We start from the raw sequence: 27,332 nt of genomic DNA on the forward strand, positions 1-27,332 counted from the left end.
CTCCCCTGCTCAGTACATGTCCCCCTCCTCCAATTACACTGCTTTAAAAAACTGTTAAAAACAGTAGTTGGAAAAAGGAATGGAAAAACACATCCTTGACCAAAAGCCATGGCTATCATCCAGCAGACACTGTAAACTGCCCTAAACCTATTACTGGAAGAGTCATACTTCAAAGGGGGTAATGATTAGTACTAGATATTACCACTGATTGGAACAAGCCTGAAATATGCAAGCACAGAACAGTGGAAACACCTGCCCTAGTATAAACTGTCAGACACAACATAAAATTTGAAAGGTACAGACTTTGAGACAGACATACAGGTTACATCAAAACTAAGATTTTGAACATGCTCTGTATGAATTGTAACAAATCCCTTTTGTAGTTAAAACCAAAGCTGTACCCTACTTTTGAATGATTTAACATGAACAGCAACAAAGCTTGCCTTCATTTCAACCTGCCATACATCTCCAAGTGAAACTATTGCACTGGTGTATCAGGAAAGTTGGGGAGAAAGAAAAATCAGGCCACAAGAGGACCGGCAACTTAAATTTTGAAGCATTCTTTTTACTGAAGAGAACATTTGTATAATAAACAAAAATAAACAGGCTTCTAACAGGAGATACAAACCTGCTAGAAGAAGCTTTGTCCCATATGCTCTCAGGGGGAGGGCAAGATACAAAACTAGTAAAAGAAAAAAATTCAAAAGCAAGATAGAAACAAATGGTACTTCAGTACAATTGGATTCTCCTTTGGATATTGAATGGCATCTTCCAACTCCACAAGACATGTAGAATTAAAGTTTTTCTTTAAAAAATCCCTTGATATCACAGAAGTGCTCGTGTTGTCTTGCCAAGGGTCCTATTTAGGCATGAACAAGCTCCAATCCTTAAGTGATCCAGAACACTTTCCAGTGTTCTGTATGGGGTCAGTTTGCTACTTACTTCCACGTGACGCTATGAACTGAGAAAGGCGTCATTTAAAGGACCTTCCAACTTCCCCTCCCTCCCTCATCAAGAGAACCCATTCCCAAACTTCAGTACTAACTGGTTCCCTGGAAAAATTAATCTGTGTAGAAGGGGGAAAGACCACATGGGCAGGAAAATGAGAAAACAAAAGCAACTCTAATTCTGAGAAGAGGAAGGGTCCTTCTCGGCCCTCCCTCTGAGAAGCCTCACCACAGAACACTCATCATCCTTGCTTTATTGCCACAAGAACGATTCAGAGGCTAATTTTCAGGCAACATGAGATGCTCTTGAAGAGGTGTTTCAAGGCCTCCTGGGGAGATATACTTCCTCCATGTAGCACCAAGACTGGCTTTTAAGAGAGGCCAGTTTCCCTCAATTCAGTGTTGAGAGCTTGAAATGGTCCCAGTGGAAAGAGGGTGAGAACTCTGGCTTCTTGCGTTACTAGGTCTCTTTGAGGATGTTGATCTTGGCACAGATCTTGAGGGCAGGACCCAGCTTGATATTCATGGCACTCATAAGGTGCTCTTCCTTCAGTAGGAGCAAAGCCTGACCGTCAATCTCCTGCGACCGAAACTCCTCCGCAATCTCCTGGCAGCCTATAGGATTCAAGAAGCAAAAAACAAAACAGCTTGTGAGATGTCAAAGAGGCAAGCAGCTGATGTCATTTTGAAGAACAGGATGTTTGTATCAAATCCCTTAGCAATCTTGAGAATTCTCACAACAGGTCTGAGGTGAGTGACCGAAAGAATAAAGGCTTGCTGAAGGAAAGCTGGCTGAAACAGAATTTCCTAGGCTACAGCTCACATTTTCAATGATTATGCTATGTTAACACAGATAAGTCCTCTATCGTCATGACCTTCATAAGTCCTGGAGCACGCAGAATAGTGTTCGTAGTACAGTGGTACCGTGGAAGTCAAATGGAATTCGTTCAGGAAGTTCATTCGACTTCCAAAATGTTCGGAAACCAAAGTGTGGCTTCTGATTGCCTGCAGGAAACTCCTGCAGCCAATCAGAAGCCCCGCAGGACATTTGGCTTCCGAAAATAGTTTGAAAACTGGAACACTCACTTCTGGGTTTCGATCTTTCAGGAGCCAAGGCATTTGGGATCCAAGGTATGACTGTAAATTACCGTTCCACATACTGAAACCTCGGTTATACCTAAGCACCTTGTCATCTAATCTCACTCCTTCTCTTCTGCTGGTGTCAGACTCACCTTGCAGAGATGCAATGAACTCATACACTTCCTCTACACTCCAACGGCTGGGGTTGCTGGAGAGGAAGACCGGGTTGATGCCATGGAGGTCAGGGGTAGGCTGAGACATGTTGGAGCTGGCAAGGTCTCTCTCCCCATGACTAGCCCTCACTGAAAGGGGTCCTGGAGATGTTGGGGACAATGCTTCATCATAACTGGAGTTATCAGATCCTCTACTAGAGTCTTCTTGGCCCTGAAAGACGCAAGCACCAGAAATAAAAGAAGAGGAGGAAATCCTTAGGTGGGGGGAAGTCATAGAACAAACGTAAGATGATGCACAAGACTAGGGCTTGCTGATCAGAAGGTCGGCGGTTCGAATCCCCGCGACGGGGTGAGCTCCCGTTGTTCAGTCCCAGCTCCTGCCAACCTAGCAGTTCGAAAGCACGTCAAAGTGCAAGTAGATAAATAGGGACCGCTCCAGCAGGAAGGTAAATGGCGTTTCCGTGAGCTGCTCTGGTTCACCAGAAGCGGCTTAGTCATGCTGGCCACATGACCCAGAAGCTGTATACCAGCTCCCTCGCCCAATAAAGCGAGATGAGCGCCGCAACCCCAGAGTCATTCACGACTGGACCTAATGGTCAGGGGTCCCTTTACCTTTAGCAGGTATCTTGGGAGCAGTTTAAAAAAGGTAAAGGTAAAGGACCCGACAGTTAAGTCCAGTCGCGAACGACTCTGGGGTCGTGGCGCTCATCTCAATCTACTGGCTGAGGGAGCCGATGTTTGTCCGCAGACAGTTTTTCTGGGTCATGTGGCCAGCATGATTAAGCCGCTTCTGGCGAAACCAGAGCAGCATACGGAAACACTGTTTACCTTCCCACCGGAGCGGTACCTATTTATTTATCTACTTGCACTTTGGCGTGCTTTCAAACTGCTAGGTTGGCAGGAGCTGGGGCCGAGCAACGGGAGCTCACCCCATTGCGGGGATTCAAACCGCCAACCTTCCGATCGGCAAGCCCTAGGCTCAGTGGTTTAGACCACAGCGCCACCCACGTCCCTAAACAGCAGTTTACTTATTATGAATTAACAAATGTGCACTCTCCTCCACTAAAGTACAAGATTCTCTTCACCAAAGTCTAGCAACTTGGAGTTTCCACCTGTCTGGGAATTTTTCTCATGGTGGAGTGCATATAAACCCAAGTGTGCCATAAGGCAAAGCTGGCCAGATTTAATCTGGGTTTTAAGTCTCCAGTTCCGGGTTTTTAAATATAAGATTTTGCTTGGCTTTAACATTGGAACTTACGCCACTGACGGAAAACTGTGTAACAGTCAGGATGGCATATGCTGTAAAGGCAATATTTTCTAGCCCTTATTTGAGTTGGGAGTCTGTGGTCAACACGACTGGAGACAAGTCTTGTGTAATTTGTGGGTCGGTAGCTCCTTTCTGTCATGCATTCCCCAATAATTAATCCCCATTCAACATACATAACCAAGCACAGCCACTTGGGCATCTTGTGTAGGAGCTTATAGAGGACCATACATTCCTTCAGCAAGTTAAAGGTGTGTTTTTACTCAACAACTACAGTTCTGGAGGGTCAAAGATTAGGCCACTGTTCTCTCAAAGGAGCCTCAAAAGCTCCAAAGAAGGCAAGAATCTAATCTCTATCTTTTGGAAATATTTCCCCTAGGCTTTGGCCAGGTTCTGTGAGGTCTTAAGTACAATTCCAGTACTTCAACGGCCCTAGCAAATATTGCCCTCATCTCCTTTTGAAGTATTTTATTGATGGCTTTAATTGATGTTTCTTTTATTCTTGTTTTTACAGTGCTGTATGCTGTTATTTATGTAAGAATGGCAGGGTATAAATATTTTAAGCAACAGACTTAAAAGACCTCCAGTCCCTGCCAGATAAGCCCCTCACAGCACCAGAGCAGGTGAAACTCTGCTGTCCTAGGCAAGGAGGAATGAGGGATGGACGCTTACCCGGTGACGCTTGCCCTGTATCTTGGCTCGGGCAATCTCTGAGCTGCTACGCCGAGGCCCCCGTCGTCGTCGGGCATAGTTTGCTTCCTGGAGCTCCTTCATTTTTTTCCTTTGCAGCCGAAGTTGGTGACTGCAGCCCACATTGTACCTGGCACAAGAAAGAAGGAAGAATAAATGTAACAAGGCTCATTTGAGAATTCCTCTGCAAGCTGGAAATTCTAACGTGCTAGTCCTTTTCCAGCAAAACCGTTTTGAGTATGTGGGTGCTCAAGCCCTACTTGAAGAGTCGTTCCTGCATCAGCCATCTAATCGGGCTTATTGAGATCTTTCCATCAGGAGGTAGAAACAACATACAGCCTCTAAATTATTACCCTCTAAATCTGGGCTTGAGGAATCCAATGGGAAAGGCAACCATAATACCCAGATAACACTGTACAGGTTTAACCTCAACTTTCAGACTTGCTTTCCAGGGAAATAATTCATTATAAAGGTGCCTGAAACATTCTAGGTGCTATTCAGAAAGGGTACTTATTGAAAAGGTACTTCCTCTTGAGAGGGTGGAAGGAGGCATCCGTCTACTAATGGGGTAAGTCCCAGGGGGGTTGGGAGAGGCAGGGAACCATATGACTACTTCTGCATAATGTCCCTGTCCTGTCCAATTAGTGGAGTTATCCTAGGAGAGGAAGACTTCCTTCTAACAAAGGAGAAGAACTAAGAGTGATATATAGTGGCCTTGGAGGCACAAAGTGCCTTCCATCAGCTTTGGCTGGTGGCCCAACTGTAACCCTATCTGGACAGGGATAACCTTCAGTTGTTTATGCTCTGGTAGCCTCTAGTTTAGGATACTTCAATGCTTTGCAAGCGCAGCTGACTCTGAAGATGTTTTGGAAAATACTTCTGGTGCAGAATTCGGTGGTGAGACCGAGACCAGAAGAGCTGAAAATATTACATCGGTTCTGGCCCAACTGCAGTGGCTACTGATTAGTTTCCAGTCTCTATTCAAAGTGCTGGTTTTGACCCATAAAGCTTCAGAGTAGCTCAACAAGTGCCTCTACCAGCCCAGGTTCTGCAGTCCATTGGGGCCCCTTCTACAAGTGCTCACTCAAAGGAGGTGCAGAGGGTAACCACGTGACAACAGGCCTTTTCAGTGATTTTATCCTGATACTGGTCATTGACCACAGTAAAATGACTTTACTTTGCAGGGGTGGCTCCCATCTGTGGAATGGTATCCCCAGGGAAACACAACTGGCTCCATCATTATCGAGTCTCAAGGAGGAGTTTCCAAGCACCATTACCTCTTGGCACATGTTACAGAACAGAACCTTTTGGAACCACGAAATTGATTGGCTGGGCCGTATTTTCCACAGAACTCGCATTTCAGCAGATTCCCTTTCTTGTCTTGCTCTGAGGAAGCAAGAGAAGCAGACACTTAATAGTAAAACAACTAGCTTCATTAACCAGCAACATCAGAATGCAAGCTTAAGACTGTTTGATAGCAAGCTATACTCTCTGTTGAAAGCCAAGTATGGGAGACTCCCCAAAGAGAAAGAACTGGAAACCCCATTAGCTGTTAGCTCTGCAAAGCTGTGTGTAACAAAAGCACATCCCTTGTTCACCTATGCTTATTTTGAGTGTGTGAAGTGGTGCTCTTCCTTATTCCACAGATAAAATGGGTAGTGCTTCAGTATAAACCATGTGATCCAATACAGCACCTCCACTCCTTCTCCTTTCCCTGGGCACCCTTTCAAGAAAGAGTAATTAAAGCTAAGCATTTGGCTTGGCTCTCAGTAACCTACAGGTTTGACAAAGGTGAAAAATGTGAACATAGAACTTGAAAGACCCTAACCCCACCCTGTTCCTTCTCATCGACTGCAGTCCCTAGAGGGGACTCACCTGCAGCAATGCTTTCCCCTCCTGGGGAGTTGCTAGGCTGGTTCTCAGTTTGCCTAGAGGGAACTCCTCCCTGAAGGGGTTTTTCAAATTCTTTTAGGAGCTGAGAGCAGCCCACCTGCATTCAAGACATTGGAAGGGGGAAACCCAAGTCAGAAAGCAACTTTGTGCACGAGTATTCATTGTGTGATGCTAAGCATGCTTCAACTACAGGACTAGTAGAATTTCTTTCCTGGCTTTAGCTAACATAAGCCAAGTTAGCAAATGGATCATGCTGGCAGAACAAAGAGAGAAAGAAGCAGAGAGCAGTCCCTGCCCTAGATACCCAAGGCTGAACCCTCTTACCGGAAAAGGCTCTGCCCCTTCCTGGATGACAAACCCCTCTATGATGTGCGTTAGAATCTGAGGCTTGACAATGGCTTGCGGAGGTTTGGAATCTCCCGTCTGGCGTGACAACATGGCTAAGGTAGGCATAGGAGCAGCTGTAGGAGTGACAGAGCTGGAGTCACTTGGAGGTGCATTGGGGGAGGCACTGGGGAGGGACTCAGATTTCTCTGAAATAACAGAAGCAGCATTAACAAATTAGACCCATCTGAATTCTATATGCAACTATGCGAATTATGTATTTGAAAATTATGTATTTGCATACATAAAAAAATAGGCGGAATTGGTTTGGTTTGTGACATCTGCAAGCATTACTGTTATCAGTATGGCTTGCATAGGGCATGCAGAGCTGGGCAGAGAAAGCTGCAGGTGTCCACTATGACAAGATAGCTCCTGCTCATTGTCAGCTTCGAGTCACGGATGCCAAACACACGAGATTATCACATGTTGACCAAAGGCATTCGCAGGACTGAATTTGTGAGCCGTGTAAGCAAGAAAGTTAAGCCATAAAACAAGTCCTGGTCCAAATCTTTCCCCCAACATTCAGAAGCTTCACCTGTGGTTTATGTATGTGTTTTAAAGTTATACACCATCACCCAGATTCTGCTCTGTGTACAGGAGCATTTTAGTCCATTTATACATTCCACCCTGAATCTGCCACCAGGCCTAACCACTTATCTACTCTACAGGGAGCAGGCAGAACTTACCTCTGTTCCCTTCACCTCCAAGGCCCCCCTTATCTTCTGTGGCTTTGGGACTCTCTGCCACAGGAGATGACTTAGCAGGCAGGAGAGAAGGTGGTGCACTGGAGTCATCCCTCTCCTCTTCAGATTCTGCTTTGCGCTTGACTGCCAAAGTCTGTGGTTTGCTCTGTGTGGGAAGATGGGAAGGGACATGCAGATCCAAGAGAAGGAAGGAAATAATTCTATCCCAGACACTAAATAGGCAGCAAAATGCTGCTAACCTCCATAGGCTGCATGTGAAGAGATGCAAGTGGACATCACACCACATGGATCTGCTGCTTCTTCACGCTGCATTTCCTTGCAACCCCACCCCCAAAAGCCATTCCAGAAGGCCTGGAACAGCATGGTATGTAATAGTTTTGAGAATTCAAGTGACTGAAGGCAGAAAATATGAAATGGAAACTGCACCACAGTGGGTATGATCTACCAGGAAATTTTCCTACGGTGCCTTCATTAAATTAAACAGGAGCTGCAGTGTTGTTTGAGTGCAGTAACTTAGTGGATTGTGCCCATAATGGCTCCCATCCATCATTATCTCAGGCCCAAATCTGCTTCCTGAAATGGCCACTACCCTGAACAATATCAGGATGCATAAGCAAGAAAGGGCATTGCAAACACCAAGGGAAAGGTCCAAGAGGAGACAGGTGATGCTGTCATTTGGGGGGGAAGGCCTGATAATAGATGGAACCACTGGGTGAGCTGCAAATTATGATCTCCCAAGAAGTGCCATGACAAAACCTTCCCAACTGCTTTTTTACCTTCGAAAGATCCCTATCCAGAAGACAAGAAATGACCACATTTCACAGCTCACCCTTTGTCTTGGTAAAAAAAAAAAAAAAAAAACAGATTGGGAAATGCTACCTGGACACCAGGCTCCACAGTCTGTTCCTGGTAACCAAAGCTACTAGGGAGTCTGTGAAATAGGCAACGTATTAACGCAAATGCAGCCCACCAGTCACATAAAACAGCACACAAAAAGCTAAATAATATTCCTGTTTAGCTGCTTGCCTAGGTCTCCAAATACGAGAGGATTGCAAAACAGCAAGCAAACAGATCACCCACCATACATGGCAGATGGACCATATGCTTTGCAGGCCTGACTGTACATGATAGAGGGAATGACTCTCAGTTACTGGCTAGCTAGGCTATGTCATACCCCAAAGCCACATGTGTGAGCAAGTGCGGATTTTGCCCCCCCCCCAAAAAAAAACATTCCTGACTCTGTACTTATGAGGTAACTTACAGGTAACTGGACAGGCTGCACGTAGTAGGCGGATGTTTGTGCCTGAGCCATGACGGGAGAGGAAACCGTGTTCTTCACCTGGGTCGTGCCCTGGACCTGGGCCACATTGACCCCCGAAGTGAGCAGTGGAGGGGCTTCTTGTAGAGGAGGAGGAGAACAAGAAGAAAAGGAGGCAGAAGAGGTCTGGGACAATGAGGATGCCGTGTGGGCCTGGGATACCGGCTGGACTACGGCTGGCAGGCCCCGGGGGGTCTGCACTGCTGTGTTCATCTGCGGAAGACCCAGTGCCTGAGCCTGGGCTGAACCTTGCTGGCGGCTGCCAACAACCTGCACTGGGATATGAGGCGGGGGCTGCTGGGACGCCGACATTTTGGCGGCCCCGAGCTGCGGAGGCTTGAGGGGGGCTATGGGCGGTTTCGACTGAATGGGGACAGGCATCTTAGTAGCTGCCTGGCAGAGGTTCTCCTGCTGGAGCTGCACCGGCTGAGGTTGTGACTGCAGCATGGGCTGGACGACAAGGGTCTGGGCTTGCTGTTGGCCCTGGAGGGGCAGGGCCTGCTGCTGAGCCTGTGCTGGCCCCTGCTGCTGCTGGGCCAGGGGCGGAGCTTGCTGTTGCTGCTGCTGCGCCAGCTGGAGGTGTGTGGCAGTGTGCAAGAGCTGGGACTGGCGGTGCTGGAACTGCTGCTGGTGATGGATGGCGATTTGCTGCTGGATCACCACTTGCTTCTGGAGGTGAATCTGTTGTTGCTGCTGGATCAGTGAGTGAGGCTGGATTTGGGTATATGTGGCTGTAAAGTATAAAAAAAACAGTATTATGACACACCATCAGGGTGCACGCTGCTTTATAAAGTAATTTAGGCAAAAGAGGTCAGGTACCTACCAAGCCCAAGAAAATTGCAATCTTGGGAAAGGCCAGGAGCACAAGGGTAGGAGGCAAGCAAATGCAGTTGCATACACTTAAGAGTGGGGAGGGACGGTTGCTTAGCAGCAGAGTGCATGCAGAAAGTCCCTGGCCCAAACTTTGGCATTTTCAGGAAAGGAACTAATATAGTAGAGTTGAACAGGACCTTTGCCCAAGACTGCAGAGCTACTGCATGCATCACAAAAGTGGCACCTGCAGGCACCCAAAGAGGTCTTCCTTGACACTTAGTTCTCTTCCTCTGCAACTGGATTTGAAGGAAAACGTACAATGTAACGAACATAGGAGCCTTTTTCCAAGCCTAATTGTTGCAAAGGGAGGGGCTGATCTTTCTGGAAACTGCAGTTGGGAAAGTTAATACTTGCATCCCCAGATGCACTCTCAAGGAAGACAACTGCCCCTACTGCCCCCACATTTAGGCTTGATGGGGAAAGAAAGAAAGAAAGAAAGAAAGAAAGAAAGAAAGAAAGAAAGAAAGAGAAAAGAAAAGAAAAGAAAAGAAAAGAAAAGAAAAGAAAAGAAAAGAAAAGAAAAGAAAACTTTTTTTCAAAGCCAACTGGTGCCTAGGGGTTTGGGAGGAAGCACACAGTTGTGAGGCATGTGTGGTGCCCATTCAAGTTTCTCTGGAAATATGCCCAGAAGCCCCAAAGGGCTGGCGTCCCCACCAATACAAGCTAGAAGGACAAGCAGAAGACAGTTTTATATGCTTCACATTTCAGTAATAAGCCATCAGTGAAAAATGAAGGAAGTGAATGAGAGTACAGTTCTCCTCTCCAGGGCACATTGACTCCAAGCCCAACAAGATGCAAGGAATGGGCTAAAATAGATTACAGCCAATCTGCCATGAGGCATCTAGCAAGGGGGTGTACAATTATGAAGATAGTGAGCCTGGTTAAGGGGTACATGGATGAAGGTATCAAGTCAAGTTACTGGAAGGGTCACCAGTAAGGAAATCATGAACTGTCACCTACCAGAACTGATCAAGGTCTGGCTTGGGGCTGGTGTCGCTGTCCTGGTCAAGTTCATGCCTACAGTCTGTTGACCATTACCATCTGCTTCAGCCTTCTTTGCTGCTGCATTTTCTCCTTCCGTCTGACTTCCCTGGCTCACAGTCACTGCCTGGGCAGCAGAAGCCACTGGTAAAGGCTGAACTACACCAGTACCCTTCCTCTGGCAGCTGCCCCCTGGGCCGGATGAGGCTGCTTGGCTCAGCCCGGAAGTAGCGTGGCTCCCCACTGAGGATGCCACAACCCCAGAGATGCCATTGCTTCCCGCTGCCCCTTGACTGAGATTAAGTGACTGGCCTACATTGCCAGAAGCGGCTTGAGTCACTGTCAAGGTCTGACCAGCATGGGTGGCCTGGGGTAGTACTGAAGACTGGGAATTCCCGGATAAAACAGCCTTTGGAGCTGAAGCCTGGAGCTGTGCATTAGCTGCTGAGGTCTGCTGACTTCTGACAGCCAAATTCTGCACCTGGGAAAAAATGCAGAGAGACAGATAGAAGAAGAAAAAGAGGGAGAGGGAGAAATAAATGACTCATTAGCTTCAGGTTACAAGAGGCAGGGACCCCTGGTATCTACTCTGGCTTAACCAGCAGTAAAAACTGAGCATGCTTAACAGCTGTTAGGAAGCTCTGTTCACTTTTATTTTGGTGCTGCACCCTTTGTCTTGCACCCAAAAATAAGTGTCACAAGGTACTACAGGGAGTGAGGAATCACACTTTTTATTATTTTAAAGGGATCAATCCTTTAAAATCGCAGCTCCTTTCTTCCTCATTTTCAGTAAAATTAAAGATCTCATGGCACTTTCTGAAAGGACCTTAAAGAAAATCCATTTAACTCAACCCTGCGCAGTCACCCTCATTATGTTGAAAGGCTGCTCGCTCAAACCGAACCTTTTATATTTGTTTTATGGTTCTCTTTTGTAAGCTATCTTGAAAATCTAGATTTAAATACACATTTTCAAATAAATAAATAAAAATTAAAGGAAAAGAAACTGACCCTTTTCTCTCTGCAATCCCTTGGTGCACAGCTTGGTGCACACTAGGGCCTAACGTATATTATTGCCTGTGTCTGGATACACTTTCTCCTACTGCACTTTTGGGATAAAAGATTACTTTTACCTAAAAAACTGAGATAGAAAATAGATGCAGAGAAGTTAGTTCTCTAAAGGCTCCAAGAAATGCTAGGGAGGAAGAGGAGGAGGAGAGAGCAAGATATGTAACAAGCATCAAGCCACAGTCAAAGCCTAAGCAACACTGAAGGTCCACAGAGGTAATTTCCCCCGTCTTGTCAAATTTGTTCCCCCACCACCACCACCGGCTTTACCTGGAAAAACCCTCATCATGCAGAAACAGGCACCTCAGGTTTCTGGAGCCCCATCAAATCTGATTGTTAAGTCTGGAGTACTTGTCAAGTGGCAAACAGCACACGTTCTTCGCATCAGGACGATAATACAAGGACATAACCAATCAATGGGGGATAACCAATCAATGCAAAAAGTGCAGCTAACTAGCTAGCTTGTCAGCTGCAAGCATGAACCCAGGTTTTGAGAACCGGAAGGCCACTGGCTGAAGTGTGCAGGGACTGAATGGAATGGGGATGTTCTTCTCATGGGATGTTTGAGCCAGAGGGACACACCCGAGACTGGGGCAGGCCAGGCTGGTCATGGGAACCCCTGAAGAGGGTGTCACTGACCTGGTCTGTGTCTGTGTGGACCCCAGGAGAATGAGTGGGTGGTGCCTCCTGCTGAACAGCAGCCACGGCCCCGTTAGGCATCAGGATGAGCTGGGAGGTAAGAGGTACATTGCGCCCCAAGGTCCGGTTCACCTGCAACAGGTTCCCCAGCTGTGGCTGTTGAGGGAGGGTTAGGTGGTGTGGAGATGGGAACAGCAGGAAGGAGAAAAAGGAGGAAAGAAAGCGAACCACAAGCAAATAGGTTATCACAGTGCATGGGGCCTAGGGTCTCCGATAAGACAGTCATTCTGTCTCAGCATTTTCCTCCATCATGGCCACTTTGCAGGTGGTGGAAAGCAGGTTAATTATTTCCACAAGCCAAACAACCTCCACTTCTCCATACTGGGCCAGCAGCATAGGTTACCTATAGGTTTGTGTGGCAGATGTTAAGTGTGGAATGAAGGGAATGAGGGACCCCTGCTAGCTTAGATCAACTGCAAAACTTTTTTCCCCCCATACTGAAAAGCTCTAACCAAGATAACTAAATATAATCTGAGGCCAAACAGATCAAAAGGAGTTTGCTATTTCACAGATATGCAACCAAAGCCAAGGATGGAAATGTGAGGAGGATAGAGTACAAACAAGAAGTGTGTTTCTCATTTAGCCTAATTAAGAAGATGGCTTTCCGGAAACTCTTTAAAGAACAGAAGAGAAAGCATTAAAAGTCAGGGTGTTTTAAAAGGATGAAATGGAGTCGTATTTCAGATGAGCACTTTATCAAGGCTGGTTTAAAAGAGATCTGTTTTGTAATGCATTTCATAAAATCGTACCAAGTGCCATGGGGTCTTTAAGATTCATGGAAAATAAAACAGCAAATGACACTAAATATCCTCTGTCCCTGTAGTACATCTGCTGAATTGAGAATCAACCAACTGTTCAAGGGAACAGAGATTGCTAACTTTTGTCTGAGCACAAAATAGCAGACTGTATGAAAGCTGGAGATTCATCAAGGGGGCTGCGAGCTATTTATGATGGGTGAAAGCAACACGTGTACAACTCTTACCCGAAGGTACATCTGAGCTTGTGACTGGTTAAGAGGTGGTGATGTGGTGTTACCGAGGAGCACCGATTGTGTCAAGGTGGTGGCACTAGGTGAACTCACACTCTGCGAACGGCTGATTAACTGTGCAGCTGATGTGGTAGCCAAATTAATCTGTAAAGTGAAAAGTTGTTGTGGAGGGGGGGGGGATGAAAAGTAGTATTAACAGAATCTAAGCTTGAAACAATTTCAAAGAAAGTGTGGCTGAACTCCAGCAATACGACTGGAACAAGGCCCACCAGCCACTTTTAACTCCTGATTTCATGCTCCCCTCCCATACCCACCTTGTTAAGAGCCCAGAAATTATCTGAAAGAAAAGTGTGTGGGGAAGACAACCCACTCTTTTCAGCAGCCCTACCAGGCTATGTGAAAAGGAGCAGGGGAGGGGAGTGTAGCAGATGCTCTCCAAAACCATTTTGCCCAAATTATTCTCAGAACTTCAGCAACTGGAAGAACATAACAATGGACTTGCAAACAATGACCATTCGATTATGATTTATGCATCAAAAGCACTAAATAAAAGCAGCATATGCAGTTTTATTATCAGCAGGTGACAAGTGCTTGACACAGCCCTCTTCTGCAGATGCTAATGTTCCCCTTTCATTCAGTTGCCTTATCATTAGGAAGGAATATCCCCTCTAGGGATGCTGCTCAGTCTTCTCACTTGCAAATAAGGAACTCCCGTTCTCTTCCCCCCCCCCCCCCGACTGACAATACTATCTACTCTCCTCCACCAATACTAGCAAACATTCTCTCTTGGTTCCAAATTGCCAAACTCAACACTGAAGTTACCCATCCATAGCCAACTAATTCTCCAAGAAAACAGACATGGGATGGACAATCATTTGAGGGCAGGTTAGTTGCTTACCGAAGCCTGTGTAGTAGCTGTCTGTTGAGAGGTGCTTGTGTTTGGAGAGCTTGCCTGACGGCTTGCTGCAATTGTAGCCTGTAAGAAACATTTTATATATTCTTCCAAAACCAAAGATTTAGCCAAAGGCCCCATTATTCCCATGTTTTCTGGTCCTCAAAAGGTAAGGCACAACAAAATGGTCATTAACATCTGCCTCATGTTTATTTCTCCAGCTTAGTTGACATGCAGCTTCTATACCAGGGGTGGCTAACCTTTGCCTCTCCATATGTTGCTGGACTACAATTCCCATCATCTCCAGTTATTGCTCATATTGCTTGGAGCTTATGAGAACTGTACTGCATCTGCAGAGCCAATGGTAAGCCACCTCAACCTTTCAATTAATGTAATTAAACTTGCCCCTCCACAATGCTCCCCAACAAAGAGCAAAAGAAGTGAGGAATTAACTTATCATCAATACATACTCTCTCTTTAATCAGACAAATAACCAGAGATCCTAATTATGTTTCATCAGTGTAGGCTGAAGCTACCACTTATTCAGATAATTTGAGCAAATCATTGGTATTTCTGGAAGTGAGGGAGTTGGGAGTACAGTTTATGATGTGCAAGACAAGACCTTTACTCTGCTATAAAAGCATTTTGAAAGCAATGTAGCCATTGCTAAGACAATGGCAGGTGCTGGGCAAGACCTGTTACATGGACCTGTAGCAGAATGGAAGTATTTTCATCAGAAGCTACAACTGACAGCTACACCTGCTCTGTCAGAATAGGCATTTATCAGACACAGAAGTAACACCTACTCAGGCTCACATCTAAAACACTAAGTCAAGTTGTTTCAAAACCTCTCAGGGAAATGCTGAACAGACTTAAGATCATTTTCAACATATGCAATCTAAATTATTATCACCTTCCCCAACTCTTACCTGTCAGGAACAGAACAGTTAACAATATAAAAGGGAGGGAAAGGAAAATGAGAATCTAAAGGATGACTATTTTAAATTGAAGTTTGTTTGTTTTTAAGCGGGAGATGGCAGAGGAAGGCAAACAGAAACAAGTAACAAAAGTTAGCAAAATGCCCTGCTTCATGATTCATGTGTAGAGTATGAATAAAAATGTAAGGGGTAAAAGCGAAATTGTGTCTTTAACCACAACTGTGTCCCAGAACCAACCTGGAGTGCTACAGCTTGTAGTGAACTAGCTGGTAGATAGAAAGTTCAAAATGCATGTAAAATCGTATACAGGCAATGACCATTCTGTGCATGAGCAAGGCACACATGACTGGACGCACACACATCATTTTCGGCCCCAGAAGTGGGCGGGGCAGGTTTACATGCGCTCCGCCAACACATGTGATGAACCAGAATGCAATCCCCACGCAAATGGGGAGTTGCCTGTATTGGAAAACCTGAATCAATAAGCTCTTAAAGAGGCAAGAGTTAATAAGCATTTTTTCCCCAGAGCAGAACAATCAGTGTCCACTAAGTCCATTACTGTGAAAGTACAACGTTCTCTTCCCATCCTTTGATATCCCCTCCTTGGGCCCTGTCCATCCAAAATCTCATTTGTTCGTTCCAAACTAGGTGTTTCACTCTTCCCAGTTTTAGTCAACTCCTGTCTTTTGAACTGTCTGTCTCACCTGCTGGACTGCAGCCAGACTGTGTAATTGAGCACTGTTGAGCTGCTGTTGGAGCATAAACTGGTGGAAATACTGGGCTGCATTGGGCTGCCTCTGCAGTGCTTGAAGTGCCTGTAATAATAAATAAATAAATAAAAATTCAGAATACAAAGCAGAACACAACCTAACATGCCCGAGGTCTCAGAGGACAAAATAAGTGAAAGCATATAGAATCGCAGCCCCCTATCAGCAGATCTGGACCGCCACATATTTATTTACAGTGGAACAACAGAACATTAGGCTAAAAATGGTTCCACCAGCTTAATTAGAATGGTCAGGAACACAACAATCCTTAGATTTATTAGATATTAAACGGGACCTAGCAATGCATGTGGCATGTTTGATGCCTCCTACTGATTTTCCTAGGCCACTGGATAAGGCAGGAGTGGAGCACTGGAATTGGTCAAAGGATTTGATCCTTACCACTCCACTCCTGGGGACCAACTCTGACAACTTCAAAGGGACTAATCAGCTGACTGACAGTTACAATGAGCCCCTTTGAAGTACATTGGCTGGCAGATTGGATTCAAACTGTAGGTACACACTCTGCAGCTGTCTGCAGAGGGAAAATATCCATTTTCAGGTGCAAATGGACAAAGTAGGGCTTGCAGCAAGCCCTCTTGAAGGCACACCGCCAGTTCCAATCGCATCACTGATGCTGAAAGCACACCTTCAAAGGGACACACAGATAGGCACTGACCACAACACACACACACCCTGCAAAGGCATTAGGGAATTCCTGATGGAGAACTCCTTAGTGCAGCTGATCCCAGTGGGGCTTGCTATCAGTGCCAATCAAGCAAACCCTCACTTGAAGCTCCCAATAGCTCCCTTTGGAGCTACTTACTTACCTGCCCCAAACCTGACATCAGGTATGGTGGGAGTACTTAGGGGGATATGGCCTTGCAGACTAAACTGGGAGCTATGCTGAACTTAACAACTGCTTTGCTGCTTCCTGCTCTGGGCTTCTTCAGGAAGAAGAACAAAACAGAAATTGAATAAAATCCTTGGGATAAGGAGAGGTATTCACTTCTCCAGATTGGTCTATTCTTTCCTGAAGAGAAGGCTGTCTGCTTCTCCTCTTATGTGAGGAACATAACCAATTCAGTGCTAGTCTCCTACAGGTTCATTGCATTGGCTAAGCCTCTGAAGCAATTTCCCCAGTGCTCATAAAAAGGGCACCTACTGGCTAAGCAGCAGTTTAAAGTGATGTGCTGCTAGTCTGATGATGATACCTTCCAGGGCAGTTTTTCCCCAAGAACAACCATCCCAAGAACAAAGATGGTCCCCCACCTGCACTGCCTGCCGCTCATATAGAGTCATCTGAGAGATCTGAGGGCGAGTGCTTCCTCCAGAGCTTGAGCTGCCACTAGCAGAGTTTGAGTTTTGCTCGCTTTCCGTCTCCATAGTGTCAGGTCCCCAAGATCCTTGCCTGAAAGCTTTGTCTCAAGCCCTAGATGAAGAAAACTGGAGGTTAGCTCATGGCACAGAAACTACAACATTAATCTCCCCCTGCATTATAAATTTGTGGAACATTTCCTTCCTAAACTCATCATCACACAGCTTAACCAAAGCCAATAATTGAGGCTATTTTTAAAATAACCATTTAAAATCACACATTTTGATATGTAAATTCCTCCAGATTTATAGCCATGATTCTATAGTACTAAAGCAAAGTTAGGTTACCTGTGAACGTTTAAAGACACGGAAGTCAAGAACAATGTAGATTATTCATAATAAGCATTCATCACTGGGGTTTGTCATAGTTTTGTTTTTGTTTTTTACCAAGAAACATAAGGTGGGCAAAGGACTATCTGAGGGGTTTATACAACATACGGGCTTATGCATGTAACAAATAGGAAGTTTCGTAAGAACCACCTAATGGATTAAGTACCAACAAGTTTTCTTCTAGCACCACGCTCAGAAATATGCCTGAACTTCTTTGGGGATGTGTCAGGGCACTGGAATGGTTTTGTATCATTTGGATGCAATCAACTTCCTAGAATCCCCCCAACACACATCCCTTGGAGATGTTGATTGGACAAGAGTGGAATCAGAGAAATAAGAGTTATCCTATGGCCTTGAGATGCTGTCCTTGAGACTGCAAGATTCCACCCTTTGTATTTACGTGGGGGTTTCGTTCTGGGGACAGTGCATAAAGCCAAAATTGTGTATGGTGAAAATACATTTGGTTCAATGGCAGGTGGGATTGTCAAAAGTCTTTTTTCGCAAGACACCCACCCCCTTTCCATTTTTTTTAAAAAAGATTTGCCAAGCTGAATGCGCACAAGTTAAATGTGCCTAAGTTGTGAGTTACTTGTAATGCTATGTCCAAACAATTCAAAGCTTTACATGGAAAATGTGTTTATTGCAATACTTAAGGCAGAATAACAAGAGCATACACTTTATTTGCATTGTTTGGATTTTAAGGAAAACATACCGAAAGTATTTTCTGTCCATTTTCTGTAGCAGCTCAAACTACCAGGATCTGACTAAGTCTCAAACCACATAAAGGCGGCGACCGTTTTAGGTGTGTCCAATTGATGTACAACACATGGGTCCTTTTAGACCTGGCAGAGGGCAGAACGGGGGCGGAACAGGGCAGGGCATTCCTTATGCGTGTTCCGCCAACATGTGCAGGGGGCCCAGGAATGGAACCCCTGTGCAAAATGGTCACCGTTTATACAATATGTATAACCAAGTAATACATGTATTATTGATTTTACTAATTGAACAACTTTCTGAAATGTGCTTAGCTTTTAAAAAAAGAAAATTTAAAATAGAAGAACATGTAGAACAAAGGGGAGATACAGATATTTAAGGCAGTCACTACAACTGGGCTTGCAAAGTGTTTCACATTCTTAAGTATAAGGATCAAATGTATTAACAGCTATGATTTTTCCAGCTTGGCATTATATTAAATCTTCCTATTAACAGCATTACAACCTTAATACATAGCATTACAAAGAGACCTGCATCACAAGTAAGATTCATTATTTGTGTGATGAAGAATGGAATGTTGGAAGAAAAGCAACATACTCTACCAACTGAATTCAAATGTTACCTTCCCAGTATTGCATTTATTATATAACTGATTTACACATTTGCAGATCATATGTATACACTTATCTGAGAGTGGAATATTTGTTTTTTATAACTTATTTTTAATTACGAGCATTGTGGCAGAAAGCAGGGTATGAGTAACTGATGAGACATCAGCCTGTGAAACTCAAATTCCCTCCACAATTTTACCAAATCATACAGCCACTAGCTTTTGTTAATAAGTCTATCTGTACAGATCTGACTGAAAACCTCAGCACCTCCGGCTTTTATAGCTCAATATTAAGTGCCAATGCACATCCTGTCTAAATTCAGAAGATGTGCCCAAGCATGGAGCATTATTTAAGCTGATATCTACAGCAGTGGATCTTTCAAGATTATCAAATTTTAGTTGCAACTTGTTTCTTACAGACATTCTATTGCAGGGATATTGCAATTTCCTAGAACTAGCTATGTTGTATTTATCAGAAAACCAAATAATTTTCCAAGATAGCACATGCATAGTCACTGCAGCTTCAAATACAGGTTCTTTAATATCCTGATTTTCAAAGCTGTGAACTTTGTACCCCAGTTGTGGAGTACACATTTAATGTAATTATTTGTTGCCTGAAATAATAGATAAAAAACTGTATATTCAAGAGTGCTATGAGATCCATAGTGGAAGAAAGGTGGGATATAAATGTGCCAAATAAATATCATTAGAGGACTACACTGGCTGCAGCAGAGAGTCAATAAAAATAAATTTAAATGAAACCAAATTTTAATTCAATTATTTTTCATAAAAATTACAGTAATTACTACTTTTTGTTTTAAAGGAAATCTTAAGTTAATGCAAAAAGGTATGTTAAAATCTACCCCAATTGAAATTGAATCATGACTATATCAAACACACTGAATTAAAGTTGTTTTTCTGTTTCAACAGAAAAAAGGGAGGGAAATCTCACTTTTTAGGTTAAGTATTACATGTGCTAAAAGCTTGCTCAAACAATTGTAACTCAGACTATTAAAACAATATGCACATGAGCTTTTGTCACACACAAAGCTCTATTGTACATGCTGCAATTAAACCAGGAAGCTTCCAATTACTGTAACCATACTTTCCCACTTCATCCAAACTAGGAAAATGTTATCAGCTTTGGAACAAGCCAGGATATTACACCAAAGTTTGAAGCCAGCATATTAGCCCAGTATGGTTAATTAGAAGTTTCCTGATTAAATCAAAGCTTACGGCAAAGGGAAAAACACAGAGACGGCCTATGCAGGCAAAAGGCTTGGGTATATCACAACTTTATAATCCAAGGTTTGATTGGTCTAAATGTGGCCCATAAATCTGCTGTACTTTACTGGAAGAAGAAAAATAATCATTTCCTTAATAACAATTTAAACAATTTATTCAACTAAAACAATAACATTATAGCATATGTATCCATGTTTGTTAACTGATACTGTTAAACTTTTTTTTAAAAAAAACACACCAACTTAGACTGAATTTCAGCACTCATGAAAAATTTAAAACAAATCCTTATTTCTGGATTATAGCCTTTGGACTATAGTGTAAATTAAATAGAAAACTATCTTTGGAAGGATTTTTTTCCTCCAAAAGCATTTTATTTTAAAAATCCAATTTAAATTTTAAAAAATGATTTAAATAAAAAAAATTCGATTTAAATTTTTAAAATCCATTTTTAAAAATCATTGATTTTTATCCACCCTGCCAGCAAGCCATCAGTAGCTCTAGGGTCCAGTATTTCACCAGCATCCTCCATTGAACCAGTTGGGTGATCTGTACTTGTTTTACATCCTCTGGTGGCAGGACCTTAAGAGAGCTGTGCATAAACAAATACTAGCAAACCACAATGAACTGAAGCAACCTTGTAAAGAAGAGTGGATCAAAATTCCTCCGCAAGGATGGGAGAGACTGATGAAGTCATACAGAAAACGATGACTTATTGCTGCTGAAGGTGGTTCATGAGGTGTACTTAGTTTTTCACACATAGCTTTTCCACTTTGGCTTTATTTCTGCTAAATAAATCATGACACGGTGTAGTATGCCATGTGCTGCTGTTCGTCTGGGGTTGTATTTACTTAATTTTAAGACCTCATATGTAAAACCACAGAGTTCAAAGAGTGTGTACTTCCTTTTTCCCATGGTTGTATACTACTTCAGTAATCTTTATGTTAACTCTGTAAAGTAGTAAATTATTATTCTGTCATAACATAAGGATAAAGTTGGACCAGAACTAGGTCATCTTAATCCAGGGGTAGGCAACCTAAGGTCCAATCACCTTCTCAATCCGGCCCACGGATGGTCTGGGAATCAGCATGTTTTTACATGAGTAGAATGTGTCCTTTTATTTAAAATGCATCTCTGGGTTATTTGTGGGGCCTGCCTGGTGTTTTTACATGAGTAGATGTGTGCTTTTATTTAAAATGCATCTCTGGGTTTATTTGTGGGGAATAGGAATTCGTTAATTATTTTTTTTTCAAAATATAATCCGGCCCACCACATGGTCTGAGAGACGGTGGGCCAGCCCATGGCTGAAAAAGGTTGCTGACCCCTGATCTAATCTATCTACAGTGGTACCCCCGTGTTATGTACGCGATCCGTTCCGCGTCGCGCCACGTAACCCGGGCGTACGTAACGCGAACGCACACACACAAAAAGAAAAAACCTGGAAGTTCGTGGTTTTTTGCACTTCTGCACACCCGCATGCTCCGTGGAGGACTTCCGGGTCGCGAACGTACGCAGCTCGAACGTATGCAACACGGAGCGTACGCAACACGAGGTATGACTGTAGTTCTCTTGCTCATGAAGGATCTGCAATGTAGTATGTAAATACAGTGACCCTGACTAATGGCCAACCACTTTCTGTTTATATACCTCCAGCAAAAGAGAGGCCACCACCTACCAAGGCAATCTGTTCCACTGTCAAAACTCCTCTTACTGTTAAGGAAGTTTCTCCTACTTTTCAGCCTAAGTCAGCTTCTTCTTCATTTGGTCAATGGTTTAATAACTCTACAAGGCATAAAATACAGTCCACTGTTGTTATGCTCATATTGCTCCAAGATTCAGGCTTATGACAATCCTGGAGCATTAACTACTGTCACAGACTGAGATCAAGTGAAGCCATTAGAGAACTTTCTAAATGCAGGATAAATCATGGAAGGAAGATTACAACTGAAGTCATAATACAGATAATACAGTCAAAGAGTTAAGCATGTGGAAAACATTTGATACACTTTACGGGAAGGTAAAGACAGATGATTTTCTGGTACTGTATATTAAATTCCCTACATATAAACACGTAACAGCAGCAGGCATACCATATGAGGCTTACAGGATGGATTTTTGCTGCTGCCACCACCTATATTTTATCCCTTGGGAAGGAAGCTCCACAAATGCAGCTCCTGCATAATTGGCACTGAGTTAATGTCCCACTGATTGGAAATTGAAACTTCCAAGCATCATTCTTAGGAATAAATTAACATTTTCACCAAAGCAGCAAAAACAACATACCCAAAATGTTGGCATTGAACTGAAGATATGTTTGGAAGGCCACAAACATCGTTGAGTGTGTAACCCTCTTACCTCAATGCAAAAATAATTAATTACTGTAACACAGTCACTTTTCAGTGCCCGTTTCTGAAAGTTGGCCAGATTATTGCAATACACAAGGTAGATTATCAATGCCAATTTTCATACTGTTAAAATCAACACATTTTGTCTTATACTGGTATACAGCAGAAGAACTATGACACTTTAGCCGTACCTGTGCCTTGAATCAATTGACTGAAAGACACTATAACATATTTACGTACATTATTTATTTTTGAAAAGATATTTGCTAAGCCTGGGTTTTTTACAACTTAGGACAGGGTGAATTTTGCATAGTGAAAGGAAATACAAAAGGGCACACTAGATAGTAGATCTTGCTACAGGACACAAAAGATCTGTGTGCTAAATTCTACCTTGATCTAGTATATTTTGGGGGAAGTGGTTTGTCTTTCCTTCTTTTCTCTGTGGGTTTGGGTGCTTCTTGTTATATTGCTGTCAAACTCGGCACAAGGTTTAGGGAAGTTTTTAATGTTCGACATTTTAATGTATTTTTAATCTTTGTTGGAAGCCACCCAGAGTGGCTGGGGAAACCCAGCCAGATGGGCGGGGTACAAATAATAAATTATTATTATTATAAGGTTTCCCAAGGTGGGGGTGTTAGTTTTCATCAACGCTGAACTGCTGGCCACCATTCTGAATCAAGATTGTGAGCCCAAACATAATTTGTGTGTGATCACACATTTTGGGGCATGAAGGGTCCAAACTACAGCAATTTGGAAATTTTTTGGCAGGTCTTTGTCAAATCTGTCACAATGGTTCCAACCTGCGCCAATTTAGATGCTTCTGGAGATACTGTCCCCTAACTTGGCATGAGAGGGCCTGAGGTGGACGAACTGATCTTCATCTACACTTGGACACCAGAGGCAGTTTTTAATCAACATGACAGGTCAAATTAACCCTAATTAAACTTTAGTTCACATAGAGAGAGAAACTGATTTGGGGTCAGGCAGACCCCTGGGTTTGTGTGTGTGTATGCACAGTCCTAAAACTTTTTTTTTTAAATATGCACTCTCCACTTAAAAATATTTTGAGATTGCTTCAAATTCCTGGGCAGTGCCAGGCATTTCCCACTAGTAATACATAAATAAGGAGCATAATTTTGGAGTAAAATGAAAATCTGATATAAGTTTCAAATGTGAAAATCAATCCTCAAACTGAAGACACTAAGATGGCCCCTGCTGGTCCTCTCACAAGTCAATCCCATCTTAAATAGGAAGTATTTCTATCACTGACTTCTCACCAGAGAGAAAAAATAATAATTGCCCTTCGAGAATTCTACTAATCTTCAAACATTAAGACTGCTCTGCCCAACCATTTTCCATCACCAGAGAAAACATCCAAATATTTTTGTTTAAAAAGCAGCTACACTGTTGCAAGCAAAGAAACCACACATCATCTGTTTTATCCTAATTATACATATTTCAATGCAGAGTGCTTCCCAGTATGTATTGCCACAAAAAACTCATCTCTCATTTAGTTTGCACACTATTATCTGTTGTCTATATACATTCCTTCATCTGCATAGAAAAAGGCAGCATTTAGTCACAAATAACCACAAGCATAAGCTTTAGATGTGTTAGGTTGCTCATTGTTTACTTCTGTCCTCCACAGAAGGGGCTATTAGTTGATTGATTCCCAGATGTCCTGGATTAGACATATTCCACTTGAATCTAAGTAAGAGCTTTGCTTATCCCTGGGCTCAGAGTTAAATCATGAGCAGATCGCTTTGGAGACTTCTTACAAACTTTGTGGCCAGCTCTCATGGTTCACCTGACCCCCACTCAAAGGATTACAAGCCACATGGGAATGAAAATGTGAGTGGGAAAAGGCCATATAAGCAGCCATGTTAACCAGCTTCCTCCTGGCCAGCAGTTGAAACAAACAACGTAATTTACTCACGTTAGATTTGGTGTGATGAGTTGTTATGAGTATCAACCCTGTTTCAAATCTTGCCTCAACCAGACATGTACTAAGTGGTCTCCACAAGACACTGTTCTTCCAGCCTTAACATATAATAATAAATACTACAGTGGCGCCCCACTAGACGAATGCCTCGCTAGACGAATGCCTCGCTAGACGAAAGGCATTCGCTAGCAGAAGGCTGTCTCGCAAGACGAATTTTTGAATGGGCTTGCCTCGCAAGACGAAAAAATTCTGTGTTTTTTTTTTAACTGCTCTTCCCCCGTTGGTGCTTCGCAAGACGAAATTTTCACTATACAACAGCACTTGCAGAACGAATAAATTTCGTCTTGCGAGGCACCACTGTAGTCCACTTTTCACAGCTGTTGTTAAGGTTACTGAAGACCTTTCCACGTGTGAAATATGCTGTGCAAGGGTTGCTTCATACTCTGAAGCTGATGTGTTCATAGCACCCTGATTATCAGTCCTGCACAACTCTTCCCAAATAGCAGCAGCTCCTGGTGCAAATCCAAACCATGTTTACGCATAAGCATCAAATATTACATTTACCCACTCCAAACACAGTTACCATATAAAGCAATATAGTAAAGCCTGGGGGTCAAGTGCAGCCCTCATTGCATCCCTATCTGGCCCTCAGGACTCTCCTCCAGGCCACACACCCTCCTTGGATGTTTTTGAACTCTGATTATGCCTCATTCCCCTGAATAGAGGATAAAGAGAGATACTGTACACGAATGTGTGTAGAAACTAGCTTAGTGTAGAAGGGTAGAAAAAATATTAACTACTCCACCCACTTTTGTCTCTGCCCCAACCCACCACTGGCATGCGGGTCCTAGAAGACTGTAGCCCAGTGTTTTTCAACCACTGTTCCGCGGCACACTATGTTGCCTGGTGTGCCGTGGGAAAATTACTTTATATATAGTCAATATAGGCACAGAGTTAAATTTTTTAACATTTTCTAATGGTGGTGTGCCTCGTGATTTTTTTCATGAAACAAGTGTGCCTTTGCCCAAAAAAGGTTGAAAAACACTGCTGTAGCCAAATGGTATACAAATGTACAGCAAATAGCCTTGGCCAAAAAAACTTACAAATACTGTAAGTGAAAGAAAATAATCAGACAAGAGAACTTCAATACAGACTGGCATTGCTTCATTATGCATGTTTAACATATCAGTCTACTAAACGAGACTGCCATCAGCAGACACCCAGACGTTTGGAGAGACTCTATTAAGAAAACACTGATGCATCTTACTGTATATATCAGTGTACAAAGGACATGCTGAGATTGTTTTGTTCATATGTTTTATATAAAAAATGCCCAGAGGGGACTGCAGCCCTTGGGCTGAATAACTTTCCAAACACTTGGTATCCAGAAACCCATTATTTAACACACTTCTCAAGTGCTCAAACTGTTCAACACACATAATCTCACAAAATGCAAGGCAGGTCCATATTACACTCCTCCTATTGCAAAAGGCGGGGGTGGGGCATGAAGGAAACCCTAAATATTAGGTAAGTATTATTATCAAAGCCTCTTGCGTGCAGAGGAAGCATGGTGGAAGCATTGTTTTTTATATTGTATTTTTATGCTCTGAACCACCCTGATATCTACAGGTAAGGGCGGTATACAAATTTAAAAAGCAATGATAAACAAGTAATAATAAACCAAACAGCAGAAGCAGCAAACCATGTGAAACACAAAGTAATGATGGGGGATCCCAGAGCAAGACGAAAGCCCTCTGGAGATAAAAGCCTCTTTTTTTCTTTTGCAAAGCCTCCCAACTGACTAAAACCCTAAAGACGCTCCACAGCGAGCAGGACCAGGGAAAACACGTGTTTGCCGACACAGGTACCGGGGTTACCTGTAGCTTGCCTGCAGAGCATGCACAGCCCAGACAGCACAACTCAAGTCTACAGGTCGCCGTAACGTGCGAATCAGCCCCGTGGGGTGTTTTGGAACGAAGAGCACGGGGAGGAGATATTGGGGGAGTAGGGCGAAGCGGCCTCGGAAAGGCGGCTCCGGGGAGGCCCGATAACGAGCTAATAACGGGCAGCGGCTGCTCGCGAAGGGGGCGTGGAGCGGGGCGGGCGGCGCTAGCCGCAGCAGCGGGAAAAGCCGGGGGCCGCCGGCGCTCGCTTACCTTCGTTTCCGCCTAGGCCCGGTACGTGCCCAGAGAGCGGCTGCGCCTCATGAGGGGCCGGCGGAGGGCCAAGTGGGCCCTTGCCTTCACGGGAGACGGGGAGACGGAGCGGGGGCGGAGCCGGGGCCCAGCGGGAAGCGGGGGGAGGGGCCCGGCGGGCTGAGGAACCGCGCCCCCCTCGGCGGGTTGGCCGGCCTCCCTGAGGACTAGCGTCGCTCTGCGCCCTCCCAGACGCGAAGACGCCGCCGCCTCCGAGGAATTTAATTTCTTTGGCTGCTGGGCTCCCCCTCCTCTCTCTCTCTCTCTCTCTCTCTCTCTCTCCACTTCCTGCCAGAGGGGGGCGCCAGAGAGGCGCTTTTCCGGGCCACGTGACAGCCCTGCCTCCGACTCCGCCTCGCGCAGGGTTTGCGGTTGCCATGGGGACGGAAAATAGGGCCTAGAGGGGCCTGGCGAGCCCCGCCCTCGCCTACTTTAGGGGGCCGAGCCGGCCCTCTAGTAGTAGCAGTAGTTTGCCACCTGGGCAGGTGTGGCTCGTATTAGCTCGGCCCGGCGAGCGGTAGATTCCATCGCATCTAGCGGACTCGAGGCCGATGCATTGCTCTCGATTCCCTTTGCAGGGTTCACTCCAAGCGCACGCAGGAAGGAATTCAGCCGGTGAAGCTCGAGTGGGAAAGTTGAACCTTTTTGCCTGTTGCGCGGCGCTCGAAATAGTCCGTGATTTAAATAAATAATAATAAAAAGACTGGCGCAGCCTTACCTGGAACGTGTGTGTGTGTGTGTGTGTGTGTGTGTGTGTGTAAACTTTGTTGGAGCTTGCTGTGTCCATAGTCGCACAGCAATTTAGGGGAAAGTGGGGCACGTTGAGCCATTTTTTACTTTAAGCTCTACACACCTCAAAATAATGCACATAACAGAAAACTTTTGCATTTAATAATTATTAGGTACTATTCCAAACAAAATCAA

The 27,332-nt window shown here is 44.1% G+C and overlaps 1 protein-coding gene across 8 annotated transcripts; it reads right to left on the reverse strand.

Annotated features, from left to right (window-relative positions):
- Positions 1 to 1,157: 1,157 nt before the first annotated feature.
- LOC117060493 (polyhomeotic-like protein 1) lies at positions 1,158 to 26,467 on the reverse strand. 8 transcript variants are annotated; one of them, XM_033172741.1, is made up of 15 exons: positions 26,370 to 26,467; positions 16,926 to 17,085; positions 15,594 to 15,704; positions 13,958 to 14,035; positions 13,054 to 13,203; positions 12,012 to 12,167; positions 10,287 to 10,782; positions 8,397 to 9,184; positions 7,118 to 7,304; positions 6,372 to 6,580; positions 6,030 to 6,144; positions 5,432 to 5,540; positions 4,137 to 4,284; positions 2,180 to 2,411; positions 1,158 to 1,562 (listed from the first exon to the last, which is right to left on the reverse strand). In XM_033172741.1, exons 2-15 carry the CDS (start codon positions 17,037 to 17,039, stop codon positions 1,408 to 1,410), a joined length of 3,048 nt encoding a protein of 1,015 aa, XP_033028632.1. In that variant the 5' UTR covers positions 17,040 to 17,085; positions 26,370 to 26,467; the 3' UTR covers positions 1,158 to 1,407. The 8 variants fall into 8 exon arrangements, with proteins under 8 accessions (XP_033028632.1, XP_033028635.1, XP_033028631.1 ...); XM_033172744.1 differs by having other exon boundaries at positions 6,372 to 6,508; positions 10,287 to 10,788; XM_033172740.1 differs by having other exon boundaries at positions 10,287 to 10,788.
- Between the last annotated feature and the right edge of the window lie 865 nt (positions 26,468 to 27,332).

Source organism: Lacerta agilis, chromosome 16 (genome assembly GCF_009819535.1).
Source record: "Lacerta agilis isolate rLacAgi1 chromosome 16, rLacAgi1.pri, whole genome shotgun sequence".
Classification (NCBI taxonomy): Eukaryota; Metazoa; Chordata; class Lepidosauria; order Squamata; family Lacertidae; genus Lacerta; species Lacerta agilis.